A 15,950-nucleotide genomic window follows, 5' to 3' on the forward strand; every position below is an offset into this window, starting at 1 on the left:
GAGTCAGGAAGTTGGCTGTGCTCGTCTACACAAAATAATGCATAGCTTCTCCTGCAAGAACAACAGATTCAGGGAATGAACAAATTTTAACTCAGAGAAGGCATGGATAGAGCATCTCAGGACACCTTCCTAAAGAGCCTCGATCCTGTCTTATAAAGCTTGTGATTAAAAGGATGCGTCTTTCCACTCAACTGGGAGTTACTTTGTGTGCTTAAAACATACTTCTTCCTGTACGTAGTCCTCTGGTCTGGTGTGTGTAATTTCTTCGTTATAAACTGACTCTTTCAGCATGCCCTTGCTTTGTCGCTATAGAAGGTAAACCCAGTTTGCTGTGGTGATTGAAAACAGTAATTGCCTCGGCTTTCTACACTGCCAATAACTGTGTTTTAGAATTGTGAGTCACCGAGTAAAGCAGATAATTAACATGGGTCTAAAGAGAACTGAGGCCTTTTGAAAATTCTAGTTCTTAGTGTGTGTGTGTGTGTGTGTGTGTGTGTGTGTGTGTGTGTGTGTGGTGTGTATGTGTGTGTGGTGTGTGTGGTGTATGTGTGAGAGAGAGAGAGAAAGAGAGAGAGAAGGGAGAAAGGGAGGGAGGGGGAGGAAGGAATGGAGAGGGAGAGAAAGAGAGAGGAAGATGATATGGAAAACATCTTGGAAAGTTCCTTCTAACTTATGAAGTCTAGGATCCTAAAATTGATCATCACGAACTTTCTACCAAATTCTCTCCTGGAAAGACTTGCTCTCTCATGAAGCTGTTGCTCTATTTTGGCCTCTTTCTATAAGATATTGAAGTTTACCAGGAATAAAGACCACATCGCCTTCCTTGCTTTCAGAACTATAGAAATGGAGGCCAAATGCAGAGGAGAGAACACAGATATAAACAAAGTCACAAGGAGAATCTTTCACTTCTTCAAGGTTTCTATGAGTGTTTGCACTGGTATGGAAAGATCAAATGATGGCCAAGCAGGCTCAGAGATCATCTGATTTGATTCTGGAACATGGGGTCTGGGTCCCTCACTGGCTACAACTGCATGAACAGGGTCTGAAGTGGTGGCACTGAAGACAGGGCATGTAGGATGGGTTAGGTGACCCTTTCTTAGCGAACTGAAGAGATTCCCTTAACCCATTAGAAAAGCTAGTTCAGGAGTTGCATTTATATCTGAAGAAATCAGAATTGAAAACTGGCTTAAGCTTTCCACTCAGAGTTCTGTTCCAAGAACTTAAGTTCAGGGAATCATAGACACTAAGCCAGCAGTTCTCAGTCAGTGGGTTCTGACCCTTTTACAGGGGTCCTCTATCAGATATCCTGAGTATCAGACATTTACATTACAACTCATAACAGTAAGAGAAAATTACAATTATGAAGTAACAACGAGAAAACTAACTTTATGGTTGGCAGGGTCACCACAGCATGAAGAACTGTATTAAAGGGTCGCAGCATTGGGAAGGTTGAGAACCACTGGACTAGACCAGGACTTGGAAAGCAGCCAGAGCACATAGGAAGTATTCTAGGGGCAGGGTCATGTGGAAGAAAGGGATCGATGACTCTGAGAAGTAGAAAACCTCTGAGACTTCCTGGATGCTGCAGCTTTCCTCTTCCTGTTTGTGCCGATTCGCTAGCAGTTCGTGACTTGATGACCTGGTTTAGTCTGTTCTTTGTTTCCTATAATTACACCTAGGTCTCTCGAGTTTGTTCAAAACACATTACTGTCTATATTAAGTAAAATAAAAATATAAAGTATGTATCGAGTTTTGAATATGTATTCATTGGATAATGTCATACAGCATGCAAATCTTTTTTTCATGTATTCTTTTTTAATAAAGATTTTATTATTTATGTATGCATACATCTGTGTGCAGGTAAACATGTGTGTGGAGTAGGGAAAGGGGTGATGGAGGAGGGTGTCAGAGTCCTTGGATCTGCAGTTCCCGCTGTCTAGGAGCTACCTGATACGTGTGTCATAATCAGGCATCTATATTTCTCCTAGTTCCTGACATAACTAAATGTCACAGACACTAAAAGACTAAAGAATGGTCATGGAGGTCATATAATTTTTACTGTATGTACAAACATATTCAGAAGGTTCAGAAGCAGAAGTAAGTCAACTTCCAACTCAAAAAAAGATTCAGAAAGGGAAACCTGACCTGTCCATAACCCTCCTGTATTAAGAGTCAAAATCCTGACTGACGGAGACCACTGATGCCTTGTTGTGCTTCACTCTCTATGTTATTAACTTGCATTTTTCTTTTATGAACATAAGTTACTGTTGCATTAAATATTTCTGAGCATAAATGTGTGAATAGTCACCATACTTGTCCTAAAAATGTTACACAGAAGAGAAGGAGACCACAGACATTTCCCCTCAACATAATATTTTTATTAATTATTTGGAAATATCATACAATGCACCCCCATCACAATGCTTTCCCACTCCTCCCAGATCTGGGATCGGGCAAGCCTCACTTTAAATGTTACCATTGGAGGGGATACTTAATTTTATATTTTCTTCCCAGTATTCTGGGAAAGGTTATGACCATGGTCAAAATGATAAGATATTTAACTTATTATCCTTTTTGAATTTTAGGCTTGACTTTCATTTAAGGCTTCCTTGAATAAAAGACAAAGTGGACTTATTAGGGGAGCTATCTTGATAGATATTATTCATCCCTTTTGGATAAACAACATTGTACTTGGTACCTAAATTGACATATGAAGCAGTAAATAATTCTATTGCACAAGTTGTTTTAATTGGATCAAGCCAGAATGCTCCATAAACCAGCAAGCACGTATTCATAAAGCTTGAGATTTATTGCCTGGGCAGGAAAAAAAATGAGAAAAACCCAGGGTTTAACCAGAGTCAATACAGAATCTGAGAAGGCAGGCTGGAAAGGGAAGGTCAGGGGCTTGCTTCGGACCTTTCTTTTCTTCCTTCCTTCCTTCCTTCCTTCCTTCCTTCCTTCCTTCCTTCCCTTCCCTTCCCTTCCCTTTCCTTCCTTCCTTCCCTTTCCTTTCCTTTCCTTCCCCTTCCCCTTCCCCTTCCCCTTCCCCTTCCCCTTCCCCTTCCCCTTCCCCTTCCCCTTCCCCTTCCCCTTCCCCTTCCCCTTCCCCTTTCCCTTTCCCTTTCCCTTTCCCTTTCCCTTTCCCTTTCCCTTTCCCTTTCCCTTTCCCTTTCCCTTTCCCTTTCCCTTTCCCTTTCCCTTTCCCTTTCCCTTTCCCTTTCCCTTTCCCTTTCCCTTTCCCTTTCCCTTTCCCTTTCCCTTTCCCCTTCCCTTCCCTTCCCTTCCCTTCCTTCCTTCCCTTCCCTTCCCTTCCCTTCCTTCCTTCCTTCCTTCCTTCCTTCCTTCCTTCCTTCCTTCCCTTCCCTTCCCTTCCCTTCCCCTTCCTTCCTTCCTTCCTTCCTTCCTTCCTTCCTTCCTTCCTTCCTTCCTTCTTCTTTTTTTCCTCTTATATTTTTTTGGACAAAGGATTACATACAAAAAAATGTTGAGTTTCAGCTTTCAAATACAACCACCAAATACCTGAGAACTGGGCAGAGAGCTGTGCCAGGTTCCTTTCTTTCTTTCCTTTTGTAAGACACAGCTTGAGATCAGTCATTGAGAGGGTGGGTCTGTGTGAGTATGTGCAAGAGACTGTTTGTGCTCACCTCCGTGTAGATTCAGCAAACACTTGATATTCCCGAAGGAATTCTTCCTTAATACAGGAAGTGACGGCTTTGTGAAGCCACCACAATTGAGCTCTGGTTTTTCAATCTCAAAATCCCAGGATTGAATTTCTAGAAGAAATGAGTGGTGTGGGATGCTTGGAGGGGTTGCTGAGAATTATAGCCACCGTGGTTCTAAAGCTTGGTGCATGCAGGGCACCTGAACTTGGCTTAATGTACCTCCAGGCACCTCTCTGCATCTTGAGCAAGCTGAAACCACAAATCCTAAATTCTGATGGGCGCATCAAGAAGATGCTAAGGACATGAGAGTTCTTCTTCGTGTACCCACACTTCCTCTGCCATCACTTACTGCCTCCTATTCCTGTTTGAATTTCCCCTGCTTTGCATTTGGATTCAACGATGACTAGGTTATATCAGAAAATGACTTTCTTCTGCACCCCAGAAATCAGGATGAGGTTAGTGATGGAAGCAGGCAGAATCTATTGGTGTGACCTTTGCTGAAGCTCTATCAGGTAGACTTTGTGCAGGGAGCAGAGGACCAGGAGATGTAGGAGAGGGAGGAGTCACTGACTTAGGAAAATGAAGACTTTGAATTGTCCTCTTCTCACTCAAATCATAGAAGGTCATAGATTTCCTACCATTCATTTGGCAGATCTTATGTTCTTTCTCATCCGTTCTTTCTTTTGCTTACTACCGTGTTTAGCTGATTGGTTCTGGGGACTGGGGGGGGGGGGGATGTCTCAGTGGTTAAGAGCACTAGCTACTCTTTCAGAGGACCAGGGTTCTATTCTCAGCATGCACATCGTAGTTCACAACTGTCTGTAACTCCAGTTTCAGAGGAACCAACACCCTCACACATACATACAGACAAAACACCAATGCACATAAACTTTCCATTTCCGATTGTTTGACACTTCCTCCTCACTTTCTTTCATCACAGCATCAGCATGAGGCCGGTATCTCTAGTCCCAGCTATGGCTACTGACCCCAGAGTGAGGCTCGCATTTCCATGTGGATTCTCTACAGTCTTTTGTACCTACCCAGCTTGAAAGCAAGTCCATCCTTTTACCTCCGACATTTCTTAGTAGTTTTGGTTTGAGGTAAATCACTTAACTCAGGAGAACTAGACTAAGTGGAGGGTCACAGTCCATTGCCATGTTCCTCTTGCTGATTTATCTAAGAGATATCTTCAATCTAATAAAAGTCTCCTCCCTCTAGGAGACCAGGAGATGGCCTAAGGATTTTCTGGGGGAGCACCGAGGGGTGGTCTCTACTGTCTCGTTGGAACCCGTGGTCCACTGAAGTTCCCTATGCCACCTTCACAGAGCATCCTATGAAACAGACCAGTGAGAAGTTCCTTGAGATCTGCAAGGTAGGTGGGACCTTGTCACATGCTAACTCTGTTGGCAAAGTTGTATGCTTCTAGAACATAATATGTCTTAAAATTGTTCAGCTGCAACCTGAAGGTCAGATAAAAGCTTACTGTCTCTTTAGACATGTAAAGAGTACAACTGTTTCATAGAAACCATTTATGTATTATAGTTACGTGACCATAATGTGCCCCTTCCCCCTTGGTGTCTTCTTTTAATAGAATATTATTAAAAATTACAGTACTTATGTTTGGTTTGACTGTATTTATTGCAAGAGGGTGAAAGTGATTTTTCTCTATATGGGTACATTGTAATTGGCATATTCTGGGAAGAAATATGGAGTAGTGTGAAGTATGATGTCATACTGGCTCTGTGGTCATACCACAGGAGGTCATTGCTTTCCATGGGATGGTTGTGGTGGTCTCAGGTCTAGAGGGGATGTGGTAGACTCTACCCTTCCTGCTGATCTCACTGGACTGGTACCCACTCAAACAAATAGCATGCTTAGGTGCTCCATAGAACTCAGCGTAGCTGTGCTTCTTGCTATGCCTTTAAGAGTCATTCTCTCAGATTCTGAGGTCTTCAGTGTCAGGGGCAATTCCTCGGACTATTCTCTCATTGTTTCCAGATGACTTAAATTCAGGGACACTTTATACAGTTAGAAAGTAAAACAGCTGGCGTTAAAGGTTCAGTGAAAAATCAAGCTATTTTCACAAGACCAAATACACATATGAGTGTGTACATATAGATGGATAATTTGTCTTTTTTTTCTGTCCTTTTTTAATGTTTACCTTTATGCCTGTCATTTCTTTAAAATATTATAACTCCTTTAGTATAAATTCAAAATTTGGTTGTTGGTAAGTCTTGTCGATGGCACATTAGCATTTTTTCATTAATTTACACATTTATTCAAGTCAGTTAGTGCTGTGTAAATAAATAAATTGGTAAGTACCTTACTGTAAGAGCCTTTGAGGCACAACATCTGTGATTAGAAGCTAGATGGGATCTTAGTTCCCACTAATACAGAGAGAAATTGGCTTCAATGCTTTCTGTTTCCAGGGAAAATTAGTGGTCCTCTTGGGACTCATGCAGGAGTCCTTAGAGGTTCATGGTTTCAGGGCTGACCCTGGCTCTAGCTGCTGCCCATACTGGATTAGTTCAGGGATCGTGTTGCTGGATTTCATGTGATATCAGTTTCAAAATCCCACAGGCAAAGCATCAACATCAGCTCCCAGGTTGACTCTTTACTCCTTACAAAACAAAGTGAAAACCAAGATCAGAACCATGCAGCTTCCACTCCCCCTCCCACCCCAAAGAGTACCCCCACTCCTGCCCAGCTTGCTCTCAGAGCAGACTTGCTGAAGGAGTCAAGAGGTGAGGGAGAGTTTCCGACTAAAGTGCCTAACTTCAGGATACCAGATCACACTTTCTTCAGAAAGTCCTTTTGAGAAACACATGCTCCCATCATAACCTCATCCTCTCCAGTTCAGACCCTGCCCAAACTTCTAGTTTTCGATGTTATTATGAGTCGTGATGGAAGAGACATTTATTAAGAAGCTTATTAATCCAGACTAAAAAGCATAATGATGAATTTTCTGAAGGGACTGTCCTTTCATTTTAAAGAAAAATTTTATGTAATCATGAGAATGATATGTATTTTTGAATTAATAGCTGAATTTTCTTACTAGCCAATATAAATACCAAGTGATTTAGTTTTTAAGTGTGTCACTCCCTGGGACAAGTCTTCTCTTATTCCTTGGACTCGATGCAGTAGGTACTTAATTCTGAATGTCCTTAGCTGGAAGAAGTTTAAAATGAATGTTTAAGGAGTATGTTCTATGAGCTACAGAGAAATGAGATGCCCTGGTAATACTTTGTTTTAGCCTGCTACATACAGATGAAATCAAATAATTTTTCAAAGAACATGAAAGGTAAAATATAAAAGGGAGTTTGAATCATTGCCTAAGCATTCATGAATGTAGCTGGGGGATTAGAACCTTGTTCTAGAGTTTTGTGTGTGTGTTTGTGTGTGTGTACTTATGTATGTACATGCATGTGCATGTTTGTGTGTGTGTGTGCATGTGTGCATGTGAAGCATATGCATGGCTATATGAACATTATTAATATTAGTTGTTTGGCTGGTTTTTAGTCAATCATACTACTATATGGCTTATGGCTCTGTTAAATGTATTCCCTTTTCTTTATGTGAGTATATAAAAGATAGGCAAAAATTCCTTACAGAGCAGCATAGGCGGTTTCTTCAAGGGATAAGAGTGGACAATGACCAAGGGGGCATTATGTAGGATACAGTCTGGAGGAACAAGTTTAGAGCATGGTCAGGGAGATCATTGCACAATCATTTCTTTTTAAACTATTAGTCCATCCATATTCAAGTTCTTTTTTTTTTTTTCTTTTCCTTTCTGGCATCAGCCTGGGACTTTTATTTGCTAAAGCCAATTCTTACTCAAAGATCCTTCCAACTGAAGCCCTCTGGGAAAGTAAATGATCTCCATATGGGATGTGAGATGTTAAGTCTTTGATCTAGGTTCCTGAGTCTCAGTTTATTTGTTGTTGTTGGTTTGTATGTCATAACATTATATGTAATCATGGCTTTTTCCAGGATTGAGTTTGAGTAAGGCTCTGCTAAACAAATGGGGGAGAGGAGATTTGAAGAGGGCTTCTTGAATCTTGAGTAGTGCTTATGTGAATATTTTCATGTAACATGGGATTTTTAAGGGACTAAGACTTTTTTCCAATTCCTCTTATTAATAAAATAAGAAGAAGAGAAAAAGGGAGAAATGCTAAGTCAAACTCAGGAAGCAATTCACCTCAATTTCACAAATGCTGTGTCACACACAGGGATGAGAAATTTTGAAGTTGTTACACGTCATCAAAATGTTCAAATAACTTGCAAGCTAATGAAACAACCTATTAATAAAGATGTATTCAAACTCATCCTTTCTCAGAGCACTTCACTTATAATCTCTTTGTTCACTGAATATTTTCTAGCATTTGCAGAATACAGGTAGAATTGTTGCTAAGTATACAGATATAAATGAGATAATATTTGAACCATATGGATGTTTAAGTATTTAACAGAAGAGGCAGGTAAATAGGCAGAGATTTAAATGTGGAAATCAATGGACTGAAACAGAAGTTTGATTCCAGTGAAAAAGACTGGAGGTAAATAAAGGTGTGTGTGCATAAAGTCCCCAGAGAAACAGTAGTTTAGCTGGTGTATAATCTGACAGATTCCTCTGATAGGGATATATAATGACTTAGATAGTAGAAATAAGAGCCTGATGAAGTTTGGAGTAATAGTATAGAGTGAGAAAAATTTGAATTAATCAGCAGGTAGTTAATAAAAACCACCTGACTGATATGATATAGAAAGTGGTAGAGAGGTTATGATGAGGCAGTTACTGGGCTGTTAGATGGTGGCTACACTAACTTTGAGTGGAGATAATCATGAGTGAGAGGGGTTAGTTTAGCTTATGAGCTGCTATGCTCGAAGTATTGGTAGAATAATAAGGCAGGGAGAAGTTTAGGTCTGAACTGCTATAGAGAATGTTAAACTGAAGAGAGATAATTTAGTTCAGATAGAATGACATCAAGGTTGAGTTACTGGGTAGTTGCTTTGGAAGGGACTTGACCGGGAAGTATTAATACACATAGGTGGTCAAATTCAAGTTTATACATATCACTAGCCATTGCCACCTAATCTTGTTTCTAAAATGAGATGTAACTTCTCATGAGAGCAAGAGAGAGAGAAAAAGAGAAAGAGAAACAGAAAGACAGATAGACAGACACAGGTGATGAAGGAGTTTAACCAAGCAGGGAAACTGAAACCAAGGAAGGGAGAATTTGTGTGCACCGACATGTCGACATGCCCTTGTAGACTTATATATCTTCATCTTGCCCCAAGGGCTCAATCTGTTTGTCCCACTTTATGTTTAGAAGACATTGCTTTGGTTTTCTTCTTTAACCCTTGCTTTGCTGAGTTGCCCAACTTTGTGGCTTACACCACTGGAGAAGCACTAGTGACCCAGACTGAAGCTCATGGACACCTTGAATGGATCACAGATCCTCTGCAGAAATTCACGAAATATTGAACAGTCACTTTCTCTCTCTCTCTTTTAAATTATTGGTTATTTAATTTAGCACATTTCAAGTCTTATTCCCCTTCCTGTTGTCCCCATCCAAAATGTCTTTTCTCTTTCCTGGACTGTTCACCCATCTTTTCCAGGAAATATTGAAATAGAGTTCGTCGTTTTGTAATCACATTTAACTTTAGCCACTTGTCCTTTCACATGAATTCAGCAAATTGTGATTGGCTCTTCCTGATGTTGAGCCCAACAAAATGACAGCATGGTAGGAACCTGGAATCCTAAGGATCATTCAATAGAGTTCACCCTGAAGACATTTGTGGCATGAAGTGGGGTGGCTTTCAAAAAAGGTTATTCACAAATTTTATGTAATGTTTGCTCATAAGACTGTTAATAGAGGGAATTGCAGGGTATCATGGGATCTCAGAAGAGGGGACAGTTATGTCTGAAAATTGGCAAAAATGATGACATTTTATGTAAAATTCAAGGTAAGAGTGATTTAAGCATCAAATTAGGTGAGTTAAGACATTTTAAGTAAAGGAACCATGGCCAAAAGCTACAAATTACAAAGTCATGTGACATCTTCTTGGATGATGACTAACTCATTTTATCAGAAATTTAAAGTGTGTGTGTGTGTGTGTGTGTGTGTGTGGTCTTCGGAGCATAGAGTTGAGGTGGTTAGGATGAGAATGTAGGTCAGAATGAGTGGAAACATGTAGAAAAGAAACTTGTGCCATTCTCTTAGTTCTTGCTCTACACTGAGTTACCCAGAGTCACAGGATCCATGCAAAGCAATTGGTAATTCCAGGTAAGATGTGCATACACCATGCATTTTGGTCAGCACTGGAACTTGCCAAGTGGTTTCACATCTTCAGTCCTGGACAATTTGCTTTTCATCCAGGAGTGCCTCCTTCTCTACAGAGAAAGGTTGAAAACTTATTGCCGGAAGGCTTGGAAAACCTCCTGAACTCAGGAATGTGGGCCTGCAGGCGTGAAACCTGGTCTCTTTGCCCAGTATAAACAGGAAGTAAGTGATGGCCGTAATAAAGAAAACTGAGATTCTAGGCGGGAGCTGCTGGCAGACACCACCTGAAGCAACCAGGGGCCCAGGCACTCAGCTGGTAAATAATTGCTGTAAAGTCAAAAATACTGTACCTCCTCCTCCTGCACGAACGCTGGTGTGCTTCACTTCAACCCTCACACAGCCCCTCTGTAACTGGAGTTGTTAAAACTTGACCCTCTGTTTTTGAGACAGAAATAAAAGCGGGAGACAGAGGTGGGAGTATAAAAGCTTTTAGACAAAAGTATGTGGCTGGTGGCATTCATATCAGATGACACAGCGTTCCTGTCACAGAGATTGAGCTCAGGTGCTTGAAATGCTCAAGAGCCAGCCTGGGGACGTGGCCTTTTGTCTGCCACTCCTTTAAGGAGCAGCTTGTCTCTGTAAGCATGCCTCCCTCCTTTGAGAGTGTTCCAGACGTGGCTGGGAATGAAGTGTATCTAATGAAATGCAGTGTGTTGAGTATGAAGTAGTGTCAATATTTTCTCTCCAGCATTTAGATTCTGAGACCACAGGGGATCCACAAGAAACGAGCTTGAATGTGAGAGCTGAGGAATCTAGTCGGACAAACACTGATCTCTAAGAAGGCATTATGATCAGTCAGGTGGTCTTGGCAGATGGAAATGTTGAGATGAATTGTTGTACCTTTTAGGAGACTGTGAATTTTAGATGGTGATGATGATGATGGTGATAAAAGAGATATGTATTGTTTGTAAGAAACAAACTTCTTAATGTTTTTTGCAATGATTCTGAATCCCAGCCTTATCCCATTGTACTCTCCTGCCCCTACTACTACTTGTGAGCACATAGGTTCTCTCTCTCTCTGTGTGTGTATATATGTATGTATGTGATTCTCTTTCTCATTTTACCTATGAATTTGATGGTATCATTATACTCATTTTTAGGCACCTTGTTTATAGATTAGGATCTTTCTAATCCCAGTACTTAGGGCTACATATATTGTGAAGCTGTATATTCTGTAGTCCACTGAGTCTGTTTTTAATGAGATATGGTCTTGCCACATAGTCCAGGCTAGCATTGAACTCTTCATCCTCTTGTCATTAGTATTGGGATTGCAGGCATGCATTAATCTACATCTTAATGGGAAGGGACTTTGGTCACTAAGGGATATTTAGTGACATCCTTACCACTAAAGAATATTTAATGATATACAGGATTTCTTTTGGTTTTTCCAAAATTCTAGAGATAAGGCAAGATAATGCATTTTTAAGCAAAGGAAACATGGCCAAAAGCTACAAATAATAAAGCTATATGAAAATTTCTTAGATAGGGATTAAGTAATTTTATATGAAATTTCAAGTGTGTGTGTGTGTGTGTGTGTGTTTTCAGAAGGAAGGCCTGGAGGTGTTTAGGATGAATCTATAGGTTGGGAGTGGAAGTTCTAATGAGTAGAGACTTCTTGTGTACCTAGCAATGCTCCAGGTGTCTGAGGGAGAGCTATTACAGAGTATTCTGTATACTTAAACTGTAAAAAAGATTCTACCCCATAGTAAAAATATATTTGATCTCCAAATTGTAGTAGCCTCACAATGGCTTACTATGTAAAGGCCACACTTGCAGCTATGCTTGGAAAACCAGTTAATATATTTGAGTGGAGATATCAATGAAATGCAACAGAAGAAATAGTACTATTATAATTAATATTAATTATTTACTTTATTTTATGTGTATTAGTTATTTACCTCCATCTCTGTATATCACAGTGCTATTGGATACCAGAAGAGGGTGTCAGATTCTATGCAACTGGAGCTACAGATGGTTGTAAGCCACCATGTGGCTCTGAACCCAGGTACTTTGCCAGAGCAGCAAATGCTCCAAAGTGCTGAGCCATCTCTTCAGTCCCAAAAGAAAACCAATGTTTTAAATTGGGTATGCAGGAGGCATTACAGAAGTGGGAGGCTTGGACGTGGTTTTCAAACATGGAAGGAAAATGGAAAGCACAAAATGGTGTGGATTGAATTATGAGTTGTACAAGTTACATAGAAGTTCAGTGTTTTTTTTTAATTAATAATTTTCCTTTTAAAGTAAAATATGACTTTAAACTAAGCTTAATGAAAAGAATAAAAATATTACATTGGTTTGAATGAAGAGATTGAAGCAGGTTATCTGCTTATCTTTCCTTCCTTCCTTCCTTCCTTCCTTCCTTCCTTCCTTTCTTCCTTCCTTCCTTCCTTCCTTCCTTCCTCCCTCCCTCCCTCCCTCCCTCCCTCCGTTCCTCCCTCCCTCCCTCCCTCCCTCCCTCCCTCCCTCCCTCCCTCCCTCCCTCCCTCCCTCCCTCCCTCCCTCCCTCCCTTCCTCCCTCCCTCCCTCCCTCCCTCCCTCCCTCCCTCCCTCCCTCCCTCCCTCCCTCCCTCCCTCCCTTCCTCCCTTCCTCCCTTCCTCCCTTCCTCCCTTCCTCCCTTCCTCCCTTCCTCCCTTCCTTCCTTCCTTCCTTCCTTCCTTCCTTCTTTCCTTCCTTCCTTTCTTTTACAACTCTTGTCTCCAGTGCAGTTACCTATTACACTAACATTGCTAATAATAGTGCCTTTCTGATTTTCAGAAGAATTGTTTGTAACTATATTTTAAGTACTAACTCATATAGCCACAGTAAGTGTAGTTCTCATTTCTCATCAAACCTTCTTTTTGGATCAGATGGGGACTTTTACATAGATTCACAACTGATCAAAATGAAGAGAATAAGTGTCCCTTGAATGCTCAGCCCCAGTTTATATATCTGTAGCACAACCATACAACTAAGGTTCATGGAGCATTGAGGAAGAGGGAAGAGAAGTAGAAAGACTGTAAGAGCTAGAAGATGCCTGCTTCTAGATAGTGTCTTTTTTGACATGATAGGAAATAACGAATGCCTGAATTTTCAAGAAAAAGGTATCCATAACAAGACGTGCATAATGAGATCATTATGGATAGGATGAAACTTCAAAGGTCCTGTCCCTACTGGCACTAGTGCTCAATGGTAGCAGAGAGAGGGGAGAATTGTTTTCCTCCAGGGACAAGCTCCCACATAGGTTGTCCAATGCCAGATGGTAAGCCCAGAACACCACTAAATGCTCTCTCTCTCCATACATATGGATATATATATATATATAAAATATATTATATGGTATATGTGTACATATATGTACATATATCTGTACCTTGTGTAACAATAATAAAGAAGATGAGGTCATGAATTATGGAAGGAAGAGGAAGCATGTGGGGACTTTGTGGGCTATGGGGGGACAGGAGTGATGTTGCTGTAGTATTCATATACGTAGTTCTCAAAAATAAGAAAATCAATAACAAAATTTACACATTGTTGCTCAAGTATTGTGCTTAAGGAATATGGTTTGCAATTCTGAGATTCAATGTGTTCTCTGTCTGTGCCTTTGTAGTAGTAAGAGGCATGAGTGATTCCACATGGCAGGAAGGAGGCTGAGCTGGAAGACACAGTGCCCATCTGTAGGCCCTGTCTAACTTGCTGAGCTTCACTTCTACCCATGGGAATATTGCTAATCTCTCAGGACTGCCTTGGGGTCTCCTTTTGCCATCATTCCTCATATCCTCTAACTGTTCATGGTGTTTCCTCTTTTGTGTGCATAGGCATTTTCTGTCTCTTTTCCTACTTATAATAATGACCTTTGCATTACTACAGTTGGTGTATTTCGTAGACTACTCAATTGACTTTGAAGGTAGCAGTTGTTCATATTTGGCTTTCACATTCAGCGATGCCTAACAAATATCTAATTTATAATAGACTACTGGCAAATATTAAGCTGAATCTTTAATGTTGTACAAGTTATGAATAATGAAAAATAAATAAGGCAGATAATTTTACTATGTGCAAGCTTCATTGGCTGAGTATTATATTAAATGCCAAGCACAAGCAATGCCAACTTTTCTGAGAAGCCATTCATGGTTCAAAAGGAAGACTTGCTGACCTCAGCTGGGACATCACCCACCAGGGGACTGACGAGGGAAGGGACATTCCTGAGCTTTCCTGGAGTCACTAACTTCATGCTTCTCCTTTTGTTTTCAGTTGTCTGAGTTCACCTCTAAGCTTGTTCCAGCCATCGAGAATGCCCACAAGAATTCTGCTGGATCTGGAAGTGGAAAGGAACTGGTGGTGTTAACCCAACCTATACTGATTGAGACCTACACAGGGCTCATGTCATTCATTGGAAACCGCAACAAACTTGGCTATTCCCTTGCTCGTGGGAGTATTGGCTTTTGAGACTCTTTGTTATAAAATATATCATCTATAGACAACCAATTTGCTTAAATTCACTACCTTTTTGGGTTATTGTAGTTATTTTCAGATAGTATTTAAAGGACTGACTTAAAAGTGTTTTAGGAAATCTAAAAGCTTGATTAGACTGGTAGACCATTTAGATCTCATATGAGAGAAACTGAATTTCCAACTATGATGCAATTTACGTTTCAATTTGCTAAAATGTTAACTTTCCTCACATCTATAGATACTTTCCTCATCTTTGTTTTTATTTCCCAAACCCTGTTTTATTCTCATTAGGCTCCCACTGGCTCTGTTATTTTAGCTACTGTTTATGAGAGCACTCCAATCCAATCCTTCTCAGATATTTATCCCAAGATTCAGGCTTTTCCTTGTATCTGCAAGTCATCCCTAGGTCAGTGTTTCCAACGCCCGCCCCCTTGCCCTCAGCATTTTCCAAATCCAGATTTCTCTGTGGTGTATTTTATAATCCAGCCCCAAAACTTTCCAGTTTTGTTTGGTTTAAACTCTATGCCAAAGGCATCCCGTTATACTAATCCATGGATATGTTATATAGCATGATTGTATCCAAGTTTAAAATACATTCTCCTAAGGCTAGAGGTATAAGTCACTGGCATAGAGCTTGCCTAACTTGCACAAAGTCTTGAATTTGATTCTTAGCACTGAAGAGAAAAAGGAAAAAAATTACCACACCTTCCTGAATTCCTTCCTTCACTCATAGTGTTGGGTCAAATCTTCCATTGTTACCACGGTCTCTTAATTAGGATTCCCCACGCCAAGGCTTTTTTCAGTTAGTCATGTACCTTACTGTCAGTTGCTAAAGCACAATTTGATCAGAACATTCTACAGCTGGTCAGTTCTCTTTGGCAGCTTTGTTTTGCAAGTATTTTTCAATGACATACCCTCGTCTAATGAAATCCTTTGTGGAATGTCAGCCTGGGAAAAAGAAAAGGCAAGAGCAATGTGGCTGCTGGGGACACGGGCTGACTCCCCCTGTGGTTGAGTTTGGGATTTCAGAGGACTTGGATTGAGGGCATAATTCTAAAACATTTGTCTTTGTTCATTTCCTACCCATCTATTCCCTTTCATGTCTTCTGTCGTCTTGACTTAGCTGTAACTTTGAAAAACCCAGGGCACTGTGTCATTTTTTTTTTTTTTTTTTAGTTTCCTTCTTTTTAAAATTTTAAATCTTTCATTTCTTTATCATAGAAGTTCTGAGTGGATCACTATAAAGATTCTTTTTTTATTAGATATTTTCTTCATTTACATTTCAAATGCTATCCCGAAAGTCCCCTATACCCTTCCCCTGCCTTACTCCCCAACCCACCCACTCCCGCTTCCTGGCCCTGGCATTCCCCTGTACTGGGGCATATAATCTTCGCAAGACCAAGGGCCTCTCCTCCCAATGATGACCAAGAGGCCATCTTCTGATACATATGCAGCTAGAGACACAAGTTCTGGAATAAACATTCTTACAGGAAGGGTTTTGTTGTTGCTGTTTGT

General features: G+C 40.5%; 1 protein-coding gene across 2 annotated transcripts in view; it reads left to right on the plus strand.

The window, feature by feature from the left end:
* The window catches only part of Tprg (transformation related protein 63 regulated), a 136,772-nt gene extending 121,070 nt beyond the window's left edge, over nt 1-15,702 (plus strand). Inside the window, exons 5-6 of one of the 2 annotated variants that reach the window (NM_175165.3) lie at nt 4,881-5,034; nt 14,235-14,458. In NM_175165.3, coding sequence (NP_780374.1) covers nt 4,881-5,034; nt 14,235-14,429 — 349 coding nt within the window. In that variant the 3' untranslated portion in view covers nt 14,430-14,458. Of the gene's footprint in view, nt 1-4,880; nt 5,035-14,234 lie in introns of both variants that reach the window. The other variant, XM_006522581.2, reaches the window with a different exon arrangement.
* Nucleotides 15,703-15,950: the final 248 nt, after the last annotated feature.

This window comes from Mus musculus, chromosome 16, assembly GCF_000001635.26.
Source record: "Mus musculus strain C57BL/6J chromosome 16, GRCm38.p6 C57BL/6J".
NCBI classification, from domain to species: Eukaryota; Metazoa; Chordata; class Mammalia; order Rodentia; family Muridae; genus Mus; species Mus musculus.